Source organism: Podarcis raffonei, chromosome 18 (assembly GCF_027172205.1).
Source record: "Podarcis raffonei isolate rPodRaf1 chromosome 18, rPodRaf1.pri, whole genome shotgun sequence".
NCBI lineage: Eukaryota > Metazoa > Chordata > Lepidosauria > Squamata > Lacertidae > Podarcis > Podarcis raffonei.
Genome location: NC_070619.1, coordinates 8823926 through 8851157, shown reverse-complemented (window position 1 = coordinate 8851157; position 27232 = coordinate 8823926). Strand labels below are relative to the sequence as shown.

The window sequence follows — 27232 nt, the reverse complement described above, 5'->3', positions numbered from 1 at the left end:
TTCCAGAAAAATATTAAAATACTGTAATACATCAGACATTAAAAGCTTCCCTAAACAGGGCTGCCTTCAGATGTCTTCTAAAAGTCTGGTAGTTGTTTTTCTCTTTGACATCTGATGGGAGGGCGTTCCACAGGGCGGGCGCCACCACCGAGAAGGCCCTCTGCCTGGTTCCCTGTAACTTGGCTTCTCGCAGTAAGGGAACCGCCAGAAGGCCCTCAGAGCTGGACCTCAGTGTCCAGACAGAACGATGGGGGTGGAGACGCTCCTTCAGATATATTGGACCGAGGCCGTTTAGGGCTTTCAAGGTCAGCACCAACACTTTGAATTGTGCTCGGAAACGTACTGGGAGCCAATGCAGATCTCTCAGAACCAGTGTTATGTGGTCCTGGAGGCCACTCCCAGTCACCAGTCTGGCTGCCGCGTTCTGGATTAGTTGTAGTTTCCGGGTCACCTTCAAAGGTAGCCCCATGTAGAGTGCATGGCAGTAGTCCAAGCGGGAGATAACCAGAGCATGCACCACTCTGGCAAGACAGTCCACAGGCAGGTAGGGCCTCAGCCTGCGTACCAGATGGAGCTGGTAAACAGCTGCCCTGGGCACGGATTTGACCTGTGCCTCCATGGACAGCTGTGAGTCCATGCACAAGCATTAATAAACAGAGCCTGCGTTCCCCTGAGATGTTGTCAGAGTGGATTTGATGCTCTTTATTCAGCTCATAGTGGTGAGGAGGAATGGAAGTTCCCCCAGGATGTCTGCTTTATATACATTATTTACGCAATGGGCCCCACGTGATTGGCTAATTCCGGGATTCATCTGTAGGCCAATCAGGTTGCGGATTCACTTCCACCTGGAGCTGGATTGGGCAGCTCCTGTAGACCAATCAGACTGCTGCATTTTGAATCCTATTGTTCTAGGACCAGTCAGACTGCTGCATTCTGGACCCTATTGTTCTAGGACCAATCAGACTGCTGCATTCTGGACCCTATTGTTCTAGGACCAATCAGACTGCTGCATTATGGATCCTATTGTTCTAGGGCCAATCAGACTGCTGCCTTCTGGATCCTATTGTTCTAGGACCAATCAGACTGCTGCATTATGGATCCTATTCAACTCAGTACATAACAGGTGGCCTTCGGAAAAGATCAGGGTGCAACAACGTTTGCTATTAGCCTCTTCATCCCCACTCTTCAATGTGAACATTGCATTATTCATTTGTTAAAACAACATTCATTTCATTACCTGTTCATTCATATGAATGTTGTTTTCCACGTTTTCCGGAGGTTTCTCCTCTTCTATTTCAATTCCTTTGGTGGCTACGGCTTGCGGCAGTAGCCCCGAAACCAGTTTTGGTGGCTTGCCGCCCCTAGTGTTGGCCGCCATTTTGTTTTCCCAGAATCCCCCGGGAGGGGAGAGAGGAATGGGAAAGGGAGTCACCCCACCCTCTAACGGCAGGTCCTATTAGTGACCGGCATTTTGTCCTACTCCTGGGATGCCCCAGAAGGAAGGCAATGGATTGGCCCTCCCCAACGTTAGTCTTCCTCAGAGTGAAAGGTAGAGGTAAAGGACCCCTGGACGGTTAAGTCCAGTCAAAGGCGACTGTGGGGTTGTGGCGCTCATCTTGCTTCCAGGCCAAGCGTTTGTCCACAGACAGCTTCCCGGGTCGTGTGGCCAGCAGGACTAAGCTGCTTCTGGCGCATGATGGAAACCAGAGCGCACGGAAATGCCGTTTACCTTCCTGCCGCAGTGGTACCTATTTATCTACTTGCACTGGCATGCTTTCGAACTGCTAGGTTGGCAGGAGCTGGGACAGAGCAACGGGAGCTCACCCCGTCATTGCGGGGATTCGAACTGCTGACCTTCTGACTGGCAAGCCCAAGAGGCTCAGTGGTTTAGACCACAGCACCACCTTCCTCAGAGTATACCTGTTGAAACTGGTGGAAGTCTTCCTCTGCCTAGAGATGCAATTGGGAGACTGGACTTGGGAAGTGCAATGGTAGTAGTAGTAGTAGTAACAGTAGTAATAATAATAATAATAATAATAATAATAATAATAATTTATTTATACCCCACCAGTCTGGCTGGGTTTCCCCAGCTACTCTGGATGGCTTTCAACAGAATATTAAAATACAATGGTACCTCGGGTTAAGTACTTAATTCGTTCCGGAGGTCCGTTCTTAACCTGAAACTGTTCTTAACCTGAAGCACCACTTGAGCTAATGGGGCCTCCTGCTGCTGCCACGCGATTTCTGTTCTCATCCTGAAGCAAAGTTCTTAACCTGAAGCACTATTTCTGGGTTAGCAGAGTCTTTAACCTGAAGCTTACGTAACCTGAAGCGGGTGTAACCCGAGGTACCACTGTACAATAATCTATTAAACATTAATAGCTTCCCTAAACAGGGCTGCCTTCAGATGTCTTCTAAAAGTCTGGTAGTTTTTCTCTTTGACATCCGATGGGAGGGCATTCCACAGGGCGGGCGCCACCACCGAGAAGGCCCTCTGCCTGGTTCCCTGTAATTTGGCTTCTCACAGCAAGGGAACCGCCAGAAGGCCCTTGGCACTGGACCTCAGTGTCCAGGCAGAACGATGGGGGTGGAGACACTCCTTCAGGTATACTGGACCGAGGCCACTGAGCGGCCGCACCTTTCTTGACAAACCCAACCTGGTGCTCTCTAGATGTCTTGGCGTATGACTCCCACCAGCCCAACAGCCCCCATTTAAACAGCCTTTAAAGCCCTATACGGCCTAGGACCCTCGTACCTACAGGACCGCCTCTCCTGGTATGCCCCACAGAGAAACTTACGGTCTTCAAATAAAAACACCTTGAAGGTCCCAGGCCACAGAGAAGTTAGGCTGGCCTCAACTAGAGCCAGGGCTTTTTCGGCTGTGGCTCCGACCTGGTGAAACGCTCTGTCACAAGAGACCAGGGCCCTGCGGGACTTGACATCTTTCCGCAGGGCCTGCAAGACGGAGCTGTTCCGCCAGGCCTTTGGCCAGGGCACAGCCTGACTCCCTCCCTCGGCAATCTTTGCGGAGCTCTGGCCCAATGGTGGCCAGTGGCTTGAATTTAATTAATTTTATAATGAATGATTTTAGAGTGTTGTTTGTGTTGTACTTTTGTACTGTTTTATTGTTGTTAGCCGCCCTGAGCCTGGCTTCGGCTGGGGAGGGCGGGATATAAATAAATTTTATTATTATTATTATTATTATTATTATTATTATTATTATTATTATTTATCATTAGGCCTCTCTGGTTGCCGTGCTTAACGACCTTCCAGAGGCCCGATCACTTATTCTCGCGGGCGTTTGGCCAAACCTCATCTGTTCCAGGAGGCTTTTAGCTAATTGCTCCTTCGCCTTCCCTCCTCCGAGTGCTCCACCATGATCGATGTTCTCGGATAGTTGACCTTTGGTCGTTTTATAGCTGGTGGGCGAGATCCGGGGTGTAGAATGAGCAGGCACCCCTTTGTTCAACAGGGCTTCTTTTCCGCCTCCAGCGCACTGTGAACCCCTCAAATCCGTCTCAGATGTCTGGAGCAGATTAGGGAGGTTGGACGCAGGAGCTGGAGCCCTGAAACCAGAGGTTCTGTTGCTGCTGGTGGAAGCGCCTAGTGAGAGGCAGTGTGGTGGAGCGGTTAGAGCAGGGGTCAGCAAACTTTTTCAGCAGGGGGCCGGTCCACTGTCCCTCAGACCTTGTGGGGGGCCGGACTATATGTTTTTTAGCGGGGAAATGAACGAATTCCTATGCCCCACAAATAACCCAAAGATGCATTTTAAATCAAAGGGCACATTCTACTCATGGAAAAACATGCTGATTCCCAGATCGTCCGCAGGCCGGATTTAGAAGGCGATTGGGCCAGATCTGGCCCCTGGGCCTCAGTTTGCCTACCCATGGGTTAGAGCAACGGACTAGGACCTGGGAGGACAGGACAAATCCTGTCTTGGTCAGGAAGCTCACTGGCCAGTCACTGCCTCTCAGCCTAACCTACCTCACAGGGTTGTTGTTGATGAAATTTATTACGGTCAGAGACCAGCTTGTGAAACACAAATGGATCTACAATCCCAATAGCAAAACAAACATTTAAAACAATATGCAACAATGGATTTTAAGTTTAAAAATACCATAGGCATATAGGTAAAGGTAAAGGGACCCCTGACCATTAGGTCCAGTCGTGGCCGACTCTGGGGTTGCGCCGCTCATCTCGCTTTATTGGCCGAGGGAGCCGGTGTACAGCTTCCGGGTCACTGGGGAAGTGTTGTATTCGGTATAATATCATTTTTTTTCCATTTAAAAGAAACACTCATTTTTTTCCCCAGTATACAGAAATTGGTAAAAGATTCCACGATAATTGAATTCAATGGTTCGAATGTTTTCACTTAAGTTGTTTGTTAAATTATAGCGGAAGGGAAGTGAATAGACAACTCACTTGGTTTAAAAAAATAATTTCATAGCACTAAAAGATTATTAACTAAATATATATTGGGGTTTAATGATAGAAATGGTGTGGTGGTGGTTAAAAATCCAAGGTCTGAAAGCGAATTGGAATTGTTATTGTAGGATGGTGATTACTGCCAGTATATGGGAAGCTATTTTTGCAAATGAGCTTAAACTTCTCCATTTGTACCCCTTTGACAGAAAATTGTTCTGCAGGTTTACATAATTGGTATTTAACTCCTTTCAAATTAAGCCAAATGAATAGGTTAATGTCAGAGCTGTGCTGCATCTGATTTTCATATATGGCTATATAAAAAGCCCAAACTTATTGGAAGGGAATTGTTCAAATTCTTCCGAGGGCTGATAAGGACACGCTGCTATCACCGCTGTTAAGGTCCACCCCACATCCCTCCCCAGGATGAAATGCTAGTGCAAAATCCCTCGTACCTATGGGACCGCCTCTCCCGGTATGCCCCATGGAGGACCTTAAGGTCCATAAATAGCAACACCCTAGTGGTCCCGGGCCCCAAGGAAGTTAGATTAGCCTTAACCAGAGCCAGGGCCTTTTCAGCACTGGCCCCGACTTGGTGGAACGCTCTGCCTCATGAGACCAGGGCCCTGCAGGATCCGATTTCTTTCCGCAGGGCCTGTAAGACAGAGTTGTTCCGCCTGGCCTTTGGCTTGGAGCCAATTTGATTCCCTCTCCCTCTTTCTTTTTTCCTTTCTTCTCCTGTGATGAGGCTGCATTTTAATATTTTAATGTTTCAATATTTTAATGTTGGATTTTAATCTTGTTTTTAAGTTGTATTCATTCAACTTGGTTTTATTATTGCTTGCAAGCCGCTCTGAGCCCGGCCTTGGCTGGGGAGGGCGGGGTATAAATAAAAAAATATTATTTTTATTACTATTATTATTATTTGATTGGTAACTTTGGAAGCAAGTCAATTCTTCCTGGGAGGGTGCCATCTGATGAGGTGGTGGAAGGTTGCCACAACTTTTGCTCTGCCATCAGCTCTGAAGGTGGAAGGGCTAGAAGCTGGTGGGAGGTGGGTTTGCAGGAAGTCTCAGAGCCCCTGGACCCCCAAACCACCCCCCTTGTACCCTGGACACCTCCCTTGAAAGGGTGAAAAAGCACACCAGCCCTAGAGCTGCACCCTTATTTGTGGCCATGATCCGTAGGGGGACACCATTGGGGAGGGTCGGTGGCACAAACAAGGGGAGCAGCGGTAAGGCTGCTTTGAGCAGGGCTCAGGCAAGGGGACGCGGGTGGCGCTGTGGGTTAAACCACAGAGCCCGGGGCTTGCCGATCAGAAGGTCAGCAGTTCGAATCCCCACGACGGGGTGAGCTCTCGTTGTTCACTCCCTGTTCCTGCCAACCTAGCAGTTCGAAAGCACGTCAAAGTGCAAGTAGATAAATAGGTACCACTCTGGAGGGAAGGTAAATGGCGTTTCCGTGCGCTGCTCTAGTTCGCCAGAAGGGGCTTAGTCCTGCTGGTCACATGACCCGGAAGCTGTACGCCGGCTCCCTCAGCCAATAAAGCGAGAAGAGCGTTGCAACCCTAGATTCGTCCGCAACTGGACCTAACGGTCAGGGGTACCTTTACCTTTATCTATCCAAACTTTCCATGTTGGCAACACACTTTTTGGACGTGTGACCCAGACAAGATGATCCTTGGGGTCTCTTCCAATTCTACAATTATATGATTTTATGAAACCCCCCGCTCCTGTTTCTGTGGGCAGAGACTTTCGTAAAATCACAGAATCTTTAGAGCTGGAAGGGACCTGAGGGTAAACGGCCTTTCCGTGCGCTGATCTGGTTCGCCAGAAGCGGCTTAGTCCTGCTGGCCACATGACCCGGAAGCTGTACGCCGGCTCCCTCGGCCAGTAAAGAGAGATGAGCGCCGCAACTCCAGAGTCGGCCACGACTGGACCTAATGGTCAGGAGTCCCTTTACCTTTCAGGGAAGGAGAAAATCTTGGAGGGAGGTCAAGGTGGGAGTTCAGGACCACGGACAGCACCCCAGCAGCTGAGTCCAGGTTGCCTCAGCAATGCCCTTGAGCAGCTGAGTGCTTTAAAGAAGGCGATTTAGTCACTGATAGGATGCCCCATCTGTCTGAGTGCAACCTGCTGGATCGTTAAAGGGCTGAGGTATTCTGTTGCACCTGCCAACTCCTTCAGCATATTATTATTTATGTAAAAGAAGGGATTCTGGCAAGAGAAGTGATGCATCCCAAAACAAAACCCACTTAGATTTCTTTATTATGTGTCTCATGGAACTAGTGTGAGGGACGCGAGTGGCGCTGCGGTCTAAACCACTGAGCCCCTTGGGCTTGCCGATCAGAAGGTCGGCGGTTTGAATCCCTGCGACGACGGGGTGAGCTCCCGTTGCTCAGTCCCTGCTCCTGCCAACCTAGCAGTTCGAAAGCACGTCAAAGTGCAAGTAGATAAATAGGTACCGCTCCGGCGGGAAGGTAAACAGCATTTCCGTATGCTCTGGTTTCCATCACGGTGTCCTGTTGCGCCAGAAGCGGTTTAGTCCTGCTGGCCACATGACCCGGAAAGCTGTCTGTGGACAAACACTGGATCCCTCGGCCTGAAAGCGAGATGCCCTAGTCGCCTTGGACTGGACTTAACCGTACAGGGGTCCTTTACCTTTACCTTGGTGTGGTGTATTGGTTAGAGTGCAAGATAACAATCTGGTATGGCAGGGTTTGCATCCTCACTCAGCCAGGTACATGCACTTGGTGATGTTTGGTGACCCTCATCTCAGGCTAAGACGACTTTGCAATGGGAAGGGAGAAAACCACACATGCCTCATTGGGCTCCTTGTAGGAAATAAATAAAACCATAAATGTAAATAAGTGCAGGAGCTAGTGGTTAAGAGCGGTAGATTCATAATCTGGGGAACCGGGTTCGTGTCCCTGCTCCTCCACCTGCAGCTGCTGGGTGACCTTGGGCTAGTCACACTTATTTGAAGTCTCTCAGCCCCACTCACCTCACAGAGTGTTTATTGTGGGTGAGGAAGGGAAAGGAGAATGTTAGCCGCTTTGAGACTCTTTTGGGTAGTGATAAAGCGGGGTATCAAATCCAAACTCTTCTTTTTAGCTGGTGGTATGTTTTACAACTTGACATTTTGCAGGTATCTCCCATCATCAATGGGACACAGGTGGCGCTGTAGGTTAAACCACAGAGCCTAGGACTCGTTGTTCAGTCCCTGTTCCTGCCAACCTAGCAGTTCGAAAGCACATCAAAGTGCAAGTAGATAAATAGGTACCACTCTGGAGGGAAGGTAAATGGCATTTCCGTGTGCTGCTCTAGTTCGCCAGAAGGGGCTTAGTCCTGCTGGCCACATGACCGGAAGCTGTACGCCGGCTCCCTCAGCCAATAAAGCGAGATGAGCGCCGCAACCCCAGAGTCGGCCATAACTGGACCTAATGGTCAGGGGTCCCTTTACCTTTACCTTACCCATCATCCATTGCTGCTTCATTCTTGTGGCCAAAGTCTACAGGACTGCGTGTGTTTTTCATCCCCCAGGAACTTGCGTTCCATAATCATTGTAACTGCGCCAAACAAAGTGTTGTTGTTTGAATGTATTTATATCCTGCCTTTCTCCCAAACTGGGATTCAAGGCAGCTCCCAGCATTTACAAACACACAGAATAATGAAAACAAGCTAGTTGGAAGTAATTTGGATACAGAAGAACACATTTAAAACAGGGAATTAAAATTAAAAGCAGCATCACCTTAGTTTCCAAAGGCCTGTCTGAATAAGGATGTCTTTGCCTACCAGTGAAAGTATAACAAGGAGGAAACCAATCTGGCCTCTTGGGAGAGGGATTCTGCAATATGGGGGCTGCCACAGAAAAGGCCCTGTCTCTCGTGCCACCACCAACCGTGCCTCTGATGTTGATGAGACCGAGAGGAAATGTTCATCCGAGGACCTTAGCACATGGGCAGGCGCATGTTGTGCTCAGATTTAAAACAGAAATCCTACATGAATACATAAATGTGTTTCTTCCTCCCCCTTTCTCCCTCTTCATCTGTCGTTTCTGCTAATGAGAATCAGGGTAGAAGAGCTGGAAATAAAACAAATATATTTCACATCTGGCAACCGACGTATCCCTTTGGTTTCAGATAGTTTTTGTTGTTGTTTAGTCATTTAGTCGTGTCCGACTCTTCGTGACCCCCTGGACCAGAGCACGCCAGGCACTCCTGTCTTCCACTGCCTCCCGCAGTTTGGTCAAATTCATGCTGGTAGCTTCGAGAACACTGTCCCACCATCTCGTCCTCTGTCGTCCCTTCTCCTTGGGCCCTCCATCTTTCCCAATATCAGGGTCTTCTCCAGGGAGTCTTCTCTTCTCATGAGGTGGCCAAAGTATTGGAGCCTCAGCTTCAGGATCTGTCCTTCCAGTGAGCACTTAGGGCTGATTTCCTTCAGAATGGAAAGGTTTGATCTTCTTGCAGTCCATGGGACTCTCAAGAGTCTCCTCCAGCACCAGAATTCAAAAGCATCCATTCTTTGGCGATCAGCCTTCTTGATGGTCCAGCTCTCACTTCCATACATCACTACTGGGAAAACAATAGCTTTTACTATACGGACCTTTGTCGTTCAGATAGTAGATGAGTCTCAAAAACCCGGGACATGCATCTTGCTCTCAGGAGGGTTATTTTGGTCAGAATTGTGTATAAATTCCAGAGTTAACTTCCTGTAAATGAAAATTCATGTCCTGGGCTTCTACCCATGTACTATCTGAAACCAAAGGGAGACAATGGCTGCCAGATGTGATTTCCTTCCCAGCTCTCCTACTCCACTCTATCTTTCACCCCTTAACTCTCCTTTCTTCGTTGGACTTTTGGACAGGACACAACTGACTACGTGGCTTACGTTGCAAAGGACCCCATCAATCAACGAGGTGAGAGAAACCCCACAATGAGGGACTTAAGGAAAGGACTGACACCCTCCAGGTGCTCTGAAAACTTGATCATGCAATACGAACGCTAAGTATTTCTTACAGCAATTTGCAAGGATCAAAATTTGCACCCTGTGTAGTCAACCTGTCTCGTATCTCCTTCAGTCCCCCAACACAAGCAAGGGTACTGTTAAGTTGTGGGTGAACATATCAGACGACACAGCGATTCTTCAAACAGCTCTTGTTTATTCATAGGCCAGAACACAACTGAACTGAAGGGTTCAGTCAGCCTGCTTATATAGAGCTCCAGTACAACGTTACTGTAACAACTTTCTAAAACTATCCAATCACTGAACGTCACTTTCGATCCCTTATTTGCATAACTATCTACAGTATCCCCCTGCTGGCCCAGGGTGAGAACTTCAGTACATAACAGGTACCTTTCCAAAAATCCCGAAAAATCTTCTCAAAAGCCTCTTTGCTATCAAAGACGATCCACCTACACAGGTGTCTAAGTGAGACGAGAAAGTAGGCTTTGCTATTTAGCAGTTACAGTAGGCGCTCAGGCTGCGAACGTGATCCGTGTGGGATGCACGTCCGCAACCCGCAGCATCCGCAACCCACAGTGGCGTGTCTGCGCACGTGTGGGTTGTGATTCGCAACATCTGAGCATGCGCAAAGTGCAATTTAGTGAGAAGAGAAAGTAGGCTTTGCTATGTAGCAGTTACAGTGGACGCTCGGGTTGCAAATGTGATCCGTGCAGGATGCACATTCGCAACCCACAGCGTCCGCAACGTGCAGCGGCATGTCTGCGCACGTGCGGGTTGCGATTTGGTGCGTCTGAGCATGCGCAAAGCACGATTTAGCGCTTCTGCGCATGCACGACGGCCGAAACCCGGAAGTAACCCATTCTGGTACTTCTGGGTTTTGGCCGTCCGCAACCCAAAAAAACACAACATGAAGCGTCTGTAACCCAAGATATGACTGTATATCTAATTCATAGAATCATAGAGTTGGAAGAGACCACAAGGGCCATCGAGTCCAACCCCCTGCCAAGCAGGAAACACCATCAAAGCACTCCTGACAATTGTTTGGTTCCAGAGCTGTCTCCATCGCCACAAGGGAATGGCAGCCCAAGTGAGATGGTGGAAGCAGACTCAGGGCTGCTCAAGCCAGTTTTATGCTTGAGTGAGGTCAGGAGCCTGGACAGAACTTGGGGTGATGGGCCAGGGTTGAGGAGCAATTGCTTCAGGACCATGGACAGCAACCCCGCGGCTATTTGAGAAAGGGAAGAAGTTGCTTCAGCACCAGCTTCCTGCAATTGCCAGATCTTTATAGTTTGGGTGTGGAGGACCCAGATGGAAGCTCTGCCTCATGGCTGCTGAAGCCAACTAGTTTAAGGGCTGCTGTCCTTTGGAGCTAGGGCTGCTTCTTTCCAGGTGGTGAGGCTGTGGACTCTCTGATTCCTTGGAGGAATCAGTAGCCCATTCCTCAGAATTGCTAGGGGAGATAGGTGCAGAATCTGGTGCTGATGGCTGAAGGAGTGGGTCTCTGATGGCTGCCCAGAAAAACTCAGTGCCAGGGCCTGAGTTCGAATCCTTCTCTTCCTCTGAGGTCTCAAGTAGTTCAGGGTTGGAATATATATATATATATATATATATATATATATATATATATATATTCCAGAAACAATGGAAATGTTTAAATGATTACTTATGTAGACGAGGATTAAGTGTAAGGTACTGGTTGTGTTTAGAATAGATTTATGAAAGATTTAGAAAACTTATGGATTAGAATATTTGTATGAGAAAAATACAGAATAACAGATACAAGTTTGCTTAAAATGCATATAGGAAGTGCAGTGTAAGTGGTGGAAGCCAAACAATGAAGTTTTATTGTTGAGATATTTGTGGAGTGAATTTGGAGGAAATTCTTCCAATTTTTCTTCTTTTTGCAATTTTTCTTCTTCTTTTTTCTTTTCTTCCTTTTCTCTTTGTTCTTTTTTTAATATATGTGTGTGTTTATCTGAAAAAATATGTAGGTATGCATTTGTATGCATTTTGCGTGTATTTTGTAAGAATTATGTTAAATAAAATTAAATATTTATATTTTTTTTTGAAAAAAGCAGTTCAGGGTTGGGATAGCCCTGGCCAGAGTGGTTACCGTATTTTTTCCTCTATAAGACTCACTTTTTCCCTCCTAAAAAGTAAGGGGAAATGTGTGTGCGTCTTATAGAGCAAATGCAGGCTGCGCAGTTTTCCCAGAAGCCAGAACAGCAAGAAGGATTGCTGCTTTCACTGCGCAGTGATCCTCTCACTGTTCTGGCTTCTGAGATTCAGAATATTTTTTTTCTTGTTTTCCTCCTCCAAAAACTAGGTGCGTCTTGTGGTCTGGTGCATCTTATAGAGCGAAAAATACGGTATATTGTAACCTTCTGCTTCTAATGCAGTCTAAGTTTTACATTCAACCTTTGAGCAGCTGTGTCATTCTACTGCCTCATGTTGAGCTTGTCATCAAGCTGTGTGAGTGTTGAGTAACTCATCTCTCTCTCTCTTTCTGATTGGCAGCCTGCCACATCTTGGAGTGTTGTGACGGGCTGGCGCAGAGTGTCATCAATACCGTGGGGCAAGCTTTCGAGCTCCGGTTTAAGCAATATCTCCACAGCCCCCCCAAGGCTATGGGCCTGCAGGATAGGTATGTATTTCAGACTCCAAACCTCTCCAGGGCAATTCTCCAGCAACGATAAAAAAGTGCATATTGACACCAGTTGCGCATGAAAAGGAATATATGAATTAAAATAGCATGAAATATGCATTACGGTAAGGGGGCGGGGGGACGCGGGTGGCGCTGTGGGTTAAACCACAGAGTCTAGGACTTGCCGATCAGAAGGTTGGCGGTTCGAATCCCCGCGATGACGGGGTGAGCTCCCGTTGCTTGGTCCCTGCTCCTGCCAACCTAGCAGTTCGAAAGCACGTCAAAGTGCAAGTAGATAAATAGGTACCGCTCCGGCGGGAAGGTAAACGGCGTTTCCGTGCGCTGCTCTGGTTCGCCAGAAATGGCTTAGTCATGCTGGCCACATGACCCGGAAGCTGTACGCCGGCTCCCTTGGCCAATAAAGCGAGATGAGCGCCACAACCCCAGAGTCAGGTCCCTTTACCTTTACCCTTTTGGTCATTGTGTTGCCTAGACATTGCTGACTTAAACAAAAATGGGCACCCATCTGTACTTTGAGGGCAGTTCCACCGTTGCTGGAATAAGATAAATAAAAGATACTCAGCTTTGTAGTTCAGGTGGAAGCCCATTGGTCGCTTGTTGTGTCACATGACCCCTTCCTCCCCTCCCAATTTATCTTCCCGGACAGGGCAATGGGAACAGAAGACTCTGCATGGGGAGAGGATGAAGAAACTTCGGAACACGACTATTACAATAGCATCCCAGGAAAGGAGCCTCCGATTGGTGGGTTGGTGGACTCCCGCCTTCAGCGTGGCCCCTCCCTCAGCCACGCCCATTCCCAGCTCTCCTGCGCCAGTCATTTCAGCCAGGTGACCACCAATTGCCCTTCGCAAGTATTATTCGTGAAAATGCAATCGCCTCCTTCCGAAAATGGACTTTCTGGGGACAGGTGTGCGGGTGCCACCTTTGAGCAATGGCCCCACAAGATGAGGAGCTTTCTAATCTTAATAATAATAATAATAATAATAATAATAATAATAATAATAATTAATTTATTATTTCTACCCCGCCCATCTGGCTGGGCTTCCCCAGCCACTATGGGCGGCTTCCAGAAAAATATTAAAACACTGTAATACATCAAACATTAAAAGCTTCCCTAAACAGGGCTGCCTTCAGATGTCTTCTCAAAGGCTGGTAGATGTTGTTCTCTTTGACATCTGGTGGGAGGGTGTTCCACAGGGAGGGCGCCACCACCGAGAAGGCCCTCTGCCTGGTTCCCTGTAACTTGGCTTCTTGCAGTGAGGGAACCGCCAGAAGGCCCTCAGAGCTGAACCTCAGTGTCCGGGCAGAACAATGGGGGTGGAGACGCTCCTTCAGATATACGGAACCGATTGCCTACGGAACCCACCTTTTTGGCCTTCCAGCCAAGCGTGACATCTGTTGTCTCCTCAATCTTCTGGTCTGTAGGTTGCGTCTCCGGCCAGGAGAGACCACAGCACTCACTCCAACTTGAACTGGGACTCCGATGCTCACGGTAACTCATCACCACTTATTCCTCTTTCTGATTTAGTTCTCTAAGTGCTGCTCAGAGCTGGACCTCAGTGTCCGGGCTGGATGATGGGGGTGGAGATGCTCCTTCAGGTATACTGGGCCTTTGAGGCCGTTTAGGGCTTTCAAGGTAAGCACCAACACTTTGAATTGTGCTCGGAAATGTCCTGGGAGCCAATATAGGTCTTTCAGGACTAGTGTTATATGGGCTCGGCGGCTGCTCCCAGTCACCAGTCTAGCTGCCGCATTCTGGATTAGTTGTAGTTTCTGGGTCACCTTCAAAAGTAGCCCCACGTAGAGCGCATGGCAGTACAGTGGTACCTCGGGTTACATACGCTTCAGGTTACAGACTCCACTAACCCAGATTTAGTACCTCGGGTTAAGAACTTTGCTTCAGGATGAGAACAGTCGTGGTGGCACGGCGGCAGCGGGAGGCCCCATTAGCTAAAGTGGTGCTTCAGGTTAAGAACAGTTTAAGGTTAAGAACGGACCTCTGGAACGAATTAAGTACTTAACCCGAGGTACCACTGTAGTCCAAGAGGGAGATAACCAGAGCGTGCACCACTCTGGCAAGACACTCTGTGGGCAGGGAGGGTCTCATCCTGCGTACCAGATGGAGCTGGTAGACAGCCGCCCTGGACACAGAATTGACCTGCGCCTCCATGGACAGCTGTGAGTCTAAAATGACTCCCAGGCTGCGCACCTGGTCCTTCAGGGGCACAGTGACCACATTCAGGACCGGGGAGTCTTTATGGTGAGCTGCGAAAGCTAGACAACACGGTGTGGTTGTGTCTTCCAGGCCAGAGCTGCGATGGGTACGTCCAGGCAGATGGAAAACCCCTGGGCTCCCAAGACTATGAAGAGCACATGTATGTGAACACGCAGAACCTGGACAACTGGGAGGCGGATGCTGGCTTGCACCGAGCGGCTGACGAAAGCCCCACAAAGGACCTCTTTGATATGAGTAAGAAAGTGATATGAGTAAGAAAAGTTGCCTCGGCAGGACAGAACCTGACAGAAGTGCGCTACTCCCACCTGGCAGAACGGAGCGATAATTTTTATTAATATCTCCTTCCCACACTGAATGGTGCTTGGGGTGAGTTGCGTAAGGATGGCAAGAGAAAATGAACACAACAGAAAGTGAGTCTGATGTGAGGAGCTTTGGTGAGAGGGGGGAAGGAGTTTGTGGCAAGGAAAGGTTCTGGCCAGTGTGGTGTAGTGGTTAAGAGCGGTGGACTCGTAATCTGGTGAACCGGGTTCAATTCCCCGCTCCTCCGCATGCAGCTGCTGGGTGACCTTGGGCTGGTCACACTTCTCTGAAGTCTCTCAGCCCCACTCACCTCACAGAGTGTTTGTTGTGGGGGAGGAAGGGAAAGGAGAATGTTAGCCGCTTTGAGACTCCTTCCGGTAGTGATAAAGCGGGATTTCAAATCCAAACTCCCCTTCTTCTTCTTCTTCTTCTTCTTCTTCTTCTTCTTCTTCTTCCTCTTCCTCTTCCTCTTCCTCTTCCTGTCTCCCGCTCCCTTCATTGTTCTCTTCTTTTTCCTCTCTCTCTTTTCTTTTCGATTCTATTTGTTCTAGATATTATTCTATTGTACAGTCGTACCTTGGATCCCAAACGCCTTGCGAGTCAAACATTTTGGCTCCTGAACACCGCAAACCTCCCGGAAGTGCGTGTTTCGGTTTGCGAACATTCTTTGGCAGCCGAACGTCCGACGCGACTTCCGCAGCTTCCGATTGGCCGCAGGAGCGTCCTGCAGCCAAGCGGAAGCCGCGCCTTGGTTTCCGAACGTTTTGGAAGTCAAACGGACTTCCGGAATGGACTCCGTTCGACTTCTGAGGTACGACTGTATTGTGAAAAATTTGAAGGGCTCCTGGCACCATTCCCTCCCTGACTTTCTGCGCTCAACATGGACAGGGCAGTTGTCGCATTTAGGCCAAGTGCCTGAATTCTGCACCGAGAAAAGCTTCATCCAAGCCAGTGGTTCTCAATCTGTGGGTCCCCAGCTGTTGATGGACTACAACTCTCATCATCCCTAAGCTCTGGCCTTGCTAGCTAGGAGTGATGGGAGTTGTAGTCCAACAACATCTGGGGACCCGCAGGTTGAGAACCGCTGATCTAAGCAAATAATAATATAGTGGGTTAGCAGTGGGTCAGGCATGTTGACCACCTCTTGCACACCATCCATTAGCCATTTCGGAAAATAGACCATGACTCAGTGCTGGAGCATCTGTGTTTCATGCAGAAAGCCCCAGACTCAAACATGAATGGGATCTTCTTCTTTGGCGATCCCTCGTAGCCAAGTAAGATTGTCAGTGTGGTGTAGTGGTTAAGAGCGGTAGTCTCGTAATCTGGGGAACCGGGTTCGCGTCTCCGCTCCTCCACATGCAGCTGCTGGGTGACCTTGGGCCAGTCACACTTCTTTGAAGTCTCTCAGCCCCACTCACCTCACAGAGTGTTTGTTGTGGGGGAGGAAGGGAAAGGAGAATGTTAGCCGCTTTGAGACTCCTTAAAGGGAGTGAAAGGCGGGATATCAAATCCAAACTCTTCTTCTTCTCTTCTTCTTCTTCTTCCACAAACACGGTTTTAACAGTGAGTCCGTAAGTGACTGCAGAGGCCAATTCTGGATCCACACGTCCTTCCACAGTGGGGACATTGGTTTCCAGATGGGAGTTGATCCTGGTGTGGATTTGCCGAGCGTGCCTTCCTCTTAGCACATTTCTCCCTTGCGTCCTGAGTTCGAGTGTCTTCAAAGCCCACGACACCTTTGGTAAAGGTTCTCCATCTGGAGCGCTCGCAGGCCAGTGTTTCCCAGTTGTCGGTGTTTATACTACATTTTTAAAGATTTGCCTTGAGAAAGTCTTTAAACCTCTTTTGTTGACCGCCAGCATTACGCTTTCCATTTTTAAGTTTGGAATAGAGTAGTTGCTTTGGTAGACGACAATCAGGCATCCGCACAACATGACCAGTCCAACGAAGTTGATGTTGAAGAATCATCGCTTTGACACTCGGGATCTTTCCTTCTTCCAGGGCACTGGCATTAGTTCGCCTGTCTTCTCAAGTGATGTGTCAAATACTTCGGAGACACCATTGATGGAATCAGAACTCAGGCAGTACCCAGCTCAATGTGCCGATGGTCTGACTCAGTGTTAGGCGACTTTCTATGCTCCTAAGGACAATGACCATAAGCTCACTCCAGATTTGACAGCAACAGCAAAGAGTCTGAGATGTCAGGTGTGGCTTCAGCACCACGGACAGCACTAAGGCAGAGATGTGGGCAGACTGGGACCAGGATGGGGTGTGGAAACTAGCCTGCTAGTTCATTGCTCCACCCACTTTCTCCTCTGCCCCCACCCAGCGCTGACAAGTGGCCCCTGGAAGGGAACATGGCCCTTGACTCCCTGTCCTTGATTGAGCTGACCTCAGCCTTCTTTTGGTTTTCCCCAGGGCCGTTTGAGGATGCTCTGAAGCTCCACGAATCCATGTCAGCTTGCGGCGCGGGTGTCGGCGGCGGCAGCCCGCCGATTGAGGACCAGTGGCCCAGCCCGCCCACCCGGAAGGCCCCCATCGCCCCCATGGAGGAGCAACTGAAGCAGGAGCCCTGGTACCGCGGGAAGCTGAGCCGGAGGGACGCGGAGAAGCTGCTGCAGGTGGATGGGGATTTCCTGGTCAGGGACAGCGTCACCAACCCGGGACAATACGTCCTGACCGGGATGCAAAGCGGGCAGCCTAAGCACTTGCTCCTGGTGGACCCGGAAGGCGTGGTAAGCAGCCGAACCTCAATGAGGCTGGGTTTGCGGTTATGTGTGGCTGGACACTGATGCGCCCATTGGTCTCAGTGGGTCTCCTCTGAGTGACGTGCCCTGTGCAGGCGGGAGGGAAAAGGCACTTTGCACGCGCCTAGGGTACTTTTAAAATATGTATTTTATTTATTTGTATATCGCCCTTCATATATATATATATATATATATATATATATATATATATATATATGCCAGGGCAGTTCACAATAAGAACACAACCATGCTGTTTAGATAATACTGAACATATACACAACCCAAAATCATAATAATAATAATAATAATAATAATTTATTTATACCCCACCCATCTGGCTGAGTCTCCCCAGCCACTTACATTCTACATAGAAATTTTCTGTATTTTTAGGCAACTTTTATTTGGATGAAGACTTTTAGTATTTCATATCTGTACGGTTGGATTGAATTTCCTAAGCATTCTGTATTTTATTGTCATAAATTGCTGCTTCTGCCTGGCAGAAGCGATCTATAAATATAGGGGTGCATGCAGCGTTGCTCTTACACAGAGTAGACCCATTGAAGCGCATGAACACAGCAAACTTAGGTTCATTAATTTCCATGGTCTGCTCCGAGTATGAAAATCTATACACAAAAATCTATACACAAAATCTATACACATAGAATCTATACACAAATCTATACATAAAATCTATACACAAAAGTGGTTTACCCAAAAAAGATATTAACCTTTCAAACTTTAATAAGATTACCAGCAAGAAAAATTAACAACAGGAATTTAAAACTTATTTTAAAAGTCAAAATAGCAATAGGCTAAAAACAGATTCAAGCTCGCATAAACTTTCGAAACGTTTGGATGCATAACGGACTGGACCAAACTGGTGACCTGTTCCTTTAAGGAAGGGCGGGGCTACAGGTGGGAGGGGACTGTGTCGGATGTTGGGTGTGGCTAAAGGTGCAGGGGGCGGAGCCTCAGGCCTGATTCTACCAATGCTTGCAAGATCTATGTGCTTGCGCTGTTTCTCCCATGGGCAAAGATTAAGCCTCTTGCTCTCCTTACCTGTTTGCTTCAGGTGAGGACAAAGGATGCCTTGTTTGAGAACATCAGCCACCTGATAAACTACCACCTGCAGAACGAACAGCCCATAGTCGCCGCCGAAAGCGAGCTCCACCTGCGGCAGGCGGTAAGGTGGAAGCAATGACAGGTAAGTACCCAATCTCTGCTCTGGTGGCATGATGTTGGTGCATCGTTGCATCGGTGGCTTGTGGAACTGACTGCCACTAGATGGAGGGGATGCGCCATGAGCAGCGATGACTTAAAATAATGCTAAAATTAAACAAGGTTGCGCAACTCCATATAGAATCATAGAATCATAGAATCCTAGAGTTGGAAGAGACCACAAGGGCCATCGAGTCCAACCCCCTGCCAAGCAGGAAACACCATCAGAGCACTCCTGACATATGGTTGTCAAGCCTCTGCTTAAAGACCTCCAAAGCGCACCGACCCCTCTCGCTCTCCAGGCTTCAGCGAAAGGAGCTTGAAGCCTCTGGAGCACAGCGGGAGGTCCTGCTGCGCTCCGGAGGCTTTGAGCGGCTTTTGCTGAAGCCGGGAGAGCAAGACTCTCCTGGCTTCAGCAGAGAGGGAGAGCTGTGCAGCGCCCCTTCAGCCAAGCGGGAGGAGAAATGGAAGGGGCTCCGTATCTCCTGCCGCTTCGCTGGAGGGGCGCTGAGCAGAGAGGGGGAGAATTTTTTCCCCTTGTTCTCCCTCTCTAAAACAAAGTGCGTCATATGGTCTGGTGCGTCCTATAGAGTGAAAAATACAGTATTTCCCCCCCCTCCAAGGAGCTGAGATTTGCTGTCTCCAAACACCCCACAACCCGGTTCATCTGGGGGTTTTTTGTGTCGCTGATGAATCTTTTAGAAGAAGAAGAGTTTGGATTTCATATCCCGCCTTTCACTCCCCTTCAGGAGTCTCAAAGCGGCTAACATTCTCCTTTCCCTTCCTCCCCCACAACAAACACTCTGTGAGGTGAGTGGGGCTGAGAGTTTTCAAAGAAGTGCGACTGGCCCAAGGTCACCCAGCAGCTGCATGTGGAGGAGCGGAGACACGAACCCGGTTCACCAGATTTTAGAAAAACAAATGAGAAACACCACAAACTGATGTGGGAATGTGGAGGATCAAAGATGGAGACTGCAAAGATGAGGCAGTTAAAATAAAAGGAAATAGGAACCGAGACCCCAAAGGTATATTTGGGGGACGGAGACTAGTCCCCCAAGGCAGAATCAGGGTTGAGACTGCTGTTGTGACCACCCTGAACATCATACATAATGCTCTCCATCTTTTGAGGATTCAGCTAAACTGTGGTCTTGCCCTCGAGTTCTGCCAACTCGATGATATCTCTCTTATTTTTGGGCCACTGCCTGTTCTTTTCCAAGGATTTTGCGCCACGGCCCGAAAAACACCCCCTTTCCCATTTCCCACCCCTCCGTCTTCTTGGCAATGTCTCCTTCTGAAGGATGGCTTTTCAGGTTACCTGTCAGCACTGATGGAGCCTGGCTAGGTGGGTGTGGGGAAAGCACAACCTCCCCTCCCTAAATTCACCCCACCCCTCAGCAAATTTGAAACGAGACTCCGTCTGCAAAGGAGGCCCCAATAGGTCCTGCAGGTTTTCTTGAGGTGCTCCAGAACTTGTGTGACCTGTTTGAGAAGAAAGCTTTTGAAAGGAACAGGAGGAAGGGGCAGATCAGCTGTGGATGGTCACAGGTTCGATTCCTGGCCAGTGTAGACAAAACTAGATGGACCTTAGATGGACCTGAGGGTCTGACCTAGTCTGACTCAGCTTCCTATGTTCCTAAAACTGCCCCTATTGGTCTGAAAACCAGCTCTCCAAAGAGAGCGGCTGTGCCTACAAATTTCATCCGCTTCTGCCAAAAGGTTACAGATACACAGGGACACGGGTGGCGCTGTGGGTTAAACCACAGAGCCTAGGACTTGCCGATCAGAAGGTCAGCGGTTCGAATCCCCACAATGATGGGGTGAGCTCCCGTTGCTCGGTCCCTGCTCCTGCCAACCTAGCAGTTCGAAAGCACGTCAAAGTGCAAGTAGATAAATAGGTACCGCTCCGGCGGGAAGGTAAACGGCGTTTCCGTGCGCTGCTCTGGTTCGCCAGAAGCGGCTTAGTCCTGCTGGCCACATGACCCGGAAGCTGTACGCCGGCTCCCTCAGCCAGTAAAGCGAGATGAGCGCCGCAACCCCAGAGTCGGCCACGACTGGACCTAATGGTCAGGCGTCCCTTTACCTTTACCTTACATAGCCCACAGTGAGACAGACACCTTAATCTTTGAAAAGCCACAGTGAGGTTCATCTGGGCTGGGTGGATTTATGCCTTGACTCGGTATATGACAGCTTCCTTGTTTTCCTAAAATCCATGCAGCAGGAATACTGCAGGGGCCAGAGAGAGAAGTCTAGAGGGCTAAATTTGCCTCTCCATGCCTGAGGTTCCCCACTCCTGGTATAGGGTCTCTAATACATGGATGATAATTGGTTGCAGCCGTGAGCAGGAAATTGTCAGTGGTCAGACCTCACCTGGAGTACTGTGTCCAGTTCTGGGCGCCACAGTTCAAGAAGGACACTGACAAACTGGAACGTGTCCAGAGGAGGGCAACCAAAATGGTCAAAGGCCTGGAAACGATGCCTTATGAGGAACGGCTAAGGGAGCTGGGCATGTTTAGCCTGGAGAAGAGGAGGTTAAGGGGTGATATGATAGCCATGTTCAACTATATAAAAGAATGTCACATAGAGGAGGGAGAAAGGTTGTTTTCTGCTGCTCCAGAGAAGCGGACACGGAGCAATGGATCCAAACTGCAGGAAAGAAGATTCCACCTAAACATTAGGAAGAACTTCCTGACAGTAAGAGCTGTTCGACAGTGGAATTTGCTGCCAAGGAGTGTGGTGGAGTCTCCTTCTTTGGAGGTCTTTAAGCAGAGGCTTGACAACCATATGTCAGGAGTGCTCTGATGGTGTTTCCTGCTTGGCAGGGGGTTGGACTCGATGGCCCTTGTGGTCTCTTCCAACTCTATGATTCTATGATTCTATGATTCTATGATTTGGCGGGTGATTGGTGGCTGCAGCAAGGGCTTCTGTCGATTGGCGGCTGCAATTTGATGGCTGCTGTCGGCGAGTGGGCAGATGATTGGTGGCTTGGGTGAGCGATTTTTGGCAACCCCCCCAAAAAAAGCTCAACACCTCTGGACAATCTCCCCCCCCCATTTTCTTAATTTGGAGTCCCCCAAAATACGGGTTGTCTTATACACGGGGGCGTGTTATACACAGGAAAATATGGTCATTGCCATGCGTTTTCATACTTAATTCATTCTGGGGCAGTCAGAATAAGATCCCCGATTTGACTCTTGATTCAAAACCCTAAAATGCATTTTAGATAATTGACTTTTTATTTCTATCCTTTGTATATTGTATTGTTGTTTTATTGCGATGGCCGACGGCTGACGCAAATAAAGATTCATTCATTCATTCATACTTAATGACCCTGTAAGGAAAATATAGGGACGCGGGTGGCGCTGTGGGTTAAACCACAGGGCCTAGGACTTGACGATCAGAAGGTCGGCGGTTTGAATCCCCGCGACGACGGGGTGAGCTCCCGTTGCTCGGTCCCTGCTCCTGCCCACCTAGCAGTTCGAAAGCACGTCAAAGTGCAAGTAGATAAATAGGTACCACTCCGGTGGGAAGGTAAACGGCGTTTCCGTGTGCTGCTCTGGTTCGCCAGAAGCGGCTCAGTCCTGCTGGCCACACGACCCAGAAACTGTACTCCCTCAGCCAATAAAGCGAGATGAGCGCCGAAACCCCAGAGTTGGCCACGACTGGACCTAATGGTCAGGGTTCCCTTTACCTTTAAAATCTAATTTTAAAAAGGGGGAGGAAGGAAGAAGCCAGAGATATGTGGAGCAATGCAAAAATCCCTGTTGCTCCCCTTACTGAAATGTCTTTTCCATTAGGAATCTGACCCTCTGCGCAGAAGCTGACCCAGCCTTCCTACCTGCCAAATCTGAGTCTGGAATCCTAGCTTTGCAGAAGCAGCAATCTATGGGCGGAGAAGAGACATCGAGATCTGGAGTCAGAAATCCTGGATTCTACCCGCATCACCACCTTCCTGACTTGCTCTGCCCCAGCACTAGTCGCTCCCACTTTTTAAAATTCTTTTTAAAGTTCAGCCATCTCCTTCTCCCACTCCAGATATGGGGCGGAACGCTTTAAATCAGTCCAGGTGGCCTACACTGCAAGGAGGCCTGTGCCCAGCTTTCTAGCAAATCAGCTCAGAGTTGCTGAGGTTTCTCAGTTTTATTAAAAATGGGTTAGGGTTGGGAGCAGGGAGGCAGGAGAGAAGCTAGGCTAGGCCTCACTTTCTAGATGAAAAAGGAAAATTCTCGATTGGAATGAGAGGCAGCCAAGATGTTCTAGGGGCTGTCTGCCTCCGCCTGGCTTTGGAATCAACAACAGGCTTTTAAAATATATATATAGGGCAATCCAGTTTCAAATCCAGTGAAGGGATCTTCTTCCCAAACAGCCTGCGACAGAGGCAGTCGAGGAACAACTGTGTGGTTCTCTAACCTCCTTTTCTGCAAAGTGTCTTCCTTTCTCTGAATTCTGGGGGTTTCTGGAGTCGCTGGAAGGGAAGGGAGCAAATGATCTGGAACTGACACTGCCTGGTTCCCCCCCCCCTACAGACATTGGTGCTCCTTTCAGTTAATGGGAGTTTGGAAGGCTCCAACACCACGTCTTTTATCTAAAAATTATCTCTTAGGACTGGCAGCTTTTGGGTCATGGTGGCTGAAAATTCCCCTCCTGTGCCACCAGGGGGTGCTGCGACGCTAGGGCAGCATTTCAAAGTTGCTTCTCTCTTTCCAGTGCAAACAAACAAACCCGCCTTCTCTAGGCATGCCCCACTTGCTTCTCTCTGATCTATCACATTGCTGCCTAGATTTTTTATTTAAAAAAGAAACTCGTTTTGCCCATTCCCTCCTCAGGCGAATGTCTGCAGAACTCTTAGCACATATATGAATAAATATGGCCTATTCTATCGCACAGTTATCCACGGAAGCATTTGAGGTCCGGAAAGCACTGGCTGTTTTGAATATGTTTCTAATTAAACACGGAAATGCTTAACATTGCTCTTAAGTCTCTTTGTTTCCTCGTTTGTTTGATGGCTGTTGTTTTCCCTGCTCAAAAAAATAAAAATGTTTTGATGTACGCATCATTTAGACATTAACGTTCGGTCTTCTGAATGTGACAGAAAAATCGAAACTCCTTTCTCAAGAGAAGAAAACTTCTTTCAAGTATAGTGGTACCTTGGTTCTCAAACGCCTTGGTACTCAAACAACTTGGAACCCAAACACTGCAAACCCAGAAGGAAGTGTTCTGGTTTGTGAACTTTTTTCGGAAGCCGAACGTGCTCAGTTTTGAGTGTTACGCTTCCGATTTGAGTGCCACACTTCCATTTCGAATGTTACGCTGAGGTCTGTTTGTTTTGGCTATTTATTTTGCGTTTTTGTGGCTCTTTTGTTGTTGTCTTTTTGTGGCTGTGTGGGAACCCAGTCGAGCTACTGATGGACTGCTTGTGCGACTGCAGCACATTGTTTGTTGCTTTCATTTTATGGATCAACGGTCTCGTTTGACAGTAAAACCTATGTTAAACGGCTGTTTTAGGGGTTGTTTTTAAAAGTTTGGAACGGATTAATCCGTTTTGCATTACTTTCTATGGGAAAGCGCGCCTTGGTTTTGGAACGCTTTGGTTTTGGAACGGACTTCCAGAACGGATTAAGTTTGAGAACCAAAGTACCACTGTATTACTAAAGTTGGGTGGCAAGAATCTAGGGAGTCCAGGCACTCATCGGAGCCTGTGGTCCTTTGGAGAATCGAGACACGGCGGAGACTGTCGTAGCTTTCAGAAATATGGTTAATTCACCTATTTACACCTTCAGTCTGTGTGGAGAGTGTTCTCCCCCTCCTCATTTAATTCCCTACAAAAACCCTGTGAGGCCAGAGGCAGGTGCTGACTCCCCAAGGTCACACAATGAGCTTCACAGCTGAGAGTGGAGATTTGAGCCCTGGGCTGAATCTACACATATATAAAAAAAATGCCGTGAAAATACTTTTTTTAAAAAACCGTTTGAAAATATATGTGGGATTTGCCATTAGCTCACCAGTGCCATCTAGTGTCACATTTGTGTAATGCACTTAGAATGTTATATTTGCAGCTGTATAGCTAAGTCCCTTGGACGCAGGTGGCGCTGTGGGTTAAACCACAGAGCCTAGGACTTGCTGATCAGAAGGTCGGCAGTTCGAATCCCCGCGACGGGGTGAGCTCCCGTTGCTCGGTCCCTGCTCTTGCCAGCCTAGCATTTTGAAAGCACATCCAAGTGCAAGTAGATAAATAGGTACCGGTCCGATGGGAAGGTAAATGCCGTTTCCGTGCGCTGCTCTGGTTCGCCAGAAGCGGCTTAGTCCTGCTGGCCACATGACCCGGAAGCTGTACGCCGGCTCCCTCGGCCAGTAAAACGAGATGAGCGCCGCAACCCCAGAGTCGGCCATGACTGGACCTAATGGTCAGGGGTCCCTTTACCTTTAGCTAAGTCCCTAGCTAAGGTCCGTATAGTTAAAGCTATGGTTTTCCCAGTAGTGATGTATGGAAGCGAGAGCTGGACCATAAAGAAGGCTGATCACCGAAGAATGGATGCTTTTGAATTATGGTGTTGGAGGAGACTCTTGAGAGTCCCATGGACTGCAAGAAGATCAAACCTCTCCATTCTGAAGGAAATCAGCCCTGAGTGCTCACTGGAAGGACAGATCCTGAAGCTGAGGCTCCAGTTCTTTGGCCACCTCATGAGAAGAGAAGACTCCCTGGAAAAGACCCTGATGTTGGGAAAGATGGAGGGCACAAGGAGAAGGGACGACAGAGGACGAGATGGTGGGACAGTGTTCTCAAAGCTACAAGCATGAGTTTGACCAAACTGCGGGAGGCAGTGGAAGACAGGAGTGTCTGGCGTGCTCTGGTCCAGGGGGTCACCAAGAGTCGGACACGACTAAATGACTAAACAACAACAACAAGTCCCTCGTCTCGCAGGTCTTGATCTCGCACTCTAACCATTGCACCATGCTGGCTGACATTTTTATAAGCCGTTCCAGCCAGATTCGGCTACTGGATTGATCATCGACGCTGGTGCCAGATTCGGCTACCGCACTGAGCATTGACGCCGGCGAATTCCTTCCCACTTTGCCACAAAGGGAGACGCGTTCGTAGCTTTCTGAGACACCCACTTCTCTCTTTGATCGTTCTTTTGTGCTGTTTGGCTTCTGCCAAGATAATTGCATCGTCCTCTGGAGTGGACGCTTCTGAAGGCTGCCTGAGACGGTCTCCTTGCCGCTCAGAGCCTTGGAATAACCTTCAGCCAATTACGGCGCTGGGCACTTGGCTGTTGCGGCCTCCTTCTGGCTCCCAGATCTGCTGCGGACACAGATCTTGGAGGGCTGTCTCTTTTTTGACTGCTGCTCCCTTCCCACCCACCCCTCTGCCACACTTTGCAGGGTTTTAATTGCCTGAGATTTTTTCCCTTTCTTCCGCCTTGGCAAGAGGTCTCTGCTGAAATAAAACAAAGATCAAATTGGTTTGGGAAAGAGGGAATCCAGCTATGAGCAGATGGTGGAGGGGAGAAGTTTATGTGTGCTTTTTCAAGATTGTTCCTCTCCTCGTCCGTCCCCCCCTCATTTTTCCACATCTTGCTTAGAAGTGTGTCAACACGAATCCTTCGAACTACCCAGAGATTTTCTTTTCAACGCCGGAGGCAATAATTCAGTATTGCAGTTTTCTCGGTTCTTCTCTGATTTGATTTGCCGCAATCTCGTTCCCTCTCTCTTCCCTCGCAACCTGCGGCCTTTTCTGGGGAGCTGATGGAATCCCACCCCCTCAATTTACATAAATTTGCTATTATTATTATTACGCTTTTGCTCTTCTGCATGGAGGAGAGAGCAGAGACTGACAGCAGGCGGGAAGGGGGGAAGGATGGCCGGCAGTGGGGTACCATTAATATTATTATTCATTCAACTTATGTTCTTGTTGTTTAGTCATTTAGTCGTGTCCGCCTCTTCGTGACCCCTTGGACCAGAGCACGCCGGGGTCTTCCACTGCCTCCCGCAGTTTGGTCAAACTCATGCTGGTAGCTTCGAGAACACTGTCCCACCATCTCGTCCTCTGCCGTCCCCTTCTCCTTGTGCCCTCCATCTTTCCCAACATCAGGGTCTTTTCCAGGGAGTCTTCTCTTCTCCTGGGGTGGCCAAAGTCTTGGAGCCTCAGCTTCAGGATCTGTCCTTCCAGTGAGCACTCAGGGCTGATTTCCTTCCGAATGGAGAGGTTTGTTCTTCTTGCAGTCCATGGGACTCTCAAGAGTCTCCTCCAGCACCAGAATTCAAAAGCATCCATTCTTCGGCGATCAGCCTTCTTGATGGTCCAGCTCTCACTTCCATACATCACTACTGGGAAAACCATAGCTTTTACTATACGGACCTTATACACCTTATACATTCAACTTATACACCACCCTATACCTGGAGGTCTCAGGACAGTTCAAGACCACAACAGATAAAACCAAACCAAAAGCAATTATCCCCCAAACCCCCGCCAGAATAGCCACATTTTAAAGGGGATGTCAATCAGATCAACCAAAGGCCTCGTTAAAAAGGAACGTTTTTGCCTGGCGCCTAAAGGTGTATAATGAAGGCACCAGGCGAACTTCCCTGGGGAAAGCATTCCATAGACGGGGAGCCACCACAGAGAAGGCCCTGTTCTTGTGTTGCCACCCTCCAGACCTCTCGAGGAGGCGGCACA

At 48.7% G+C, this 27232-nt stretch overlaps 1 protein-coding gene across 2 annotated transcripts in view; it reads left to right on the top strand.

Annotated features, from left to right (window-relative positions):
* SHC2 (SHC adaptor protein 2) overlaps positions 1 to 22697 on the top strand; it is a 37592-nt gene extending 14895 nt beyond the window's left edge. For both annotated transcript variants that reach the window (XM_053372778.1, XM_053372777.1), the window contains 8 exons: positions 9291 to 9342; positions 11907 to 12033; positions 12701 to 12881; positions 13480 to 13546; positions 14360 to 14524; positions 17009 to 17325; positions 18410 to 18541; positions 22350 to 22697. In XM_053372778.1, coding sequence (XP_053228753.1) covers positions 9291 to 9342; positions 11907 to 12033; positions 12701 to 12881; positions 13480 to 13546; positions 14360 to 14524; positions 17009 to 17325; positions 18410 to 18538 — 1038 coding nt within the window. In that variant the 3' untranslated portion in view covers positions 18539 to 18541; positions 22350 to 22697. The remainder of the gene's footprint in view (positions 1 to 9290; positions 9343 to 11906; positions 12034 to 12700; positions 12882 to 13479; positions 13547 to 14359; positions 14525 to 17008; positions 17326 to 18409; positions 18542 to 22349) is intronic.
* Positions 22698 to 27232: the final 4535 nt, after the last annotated feature.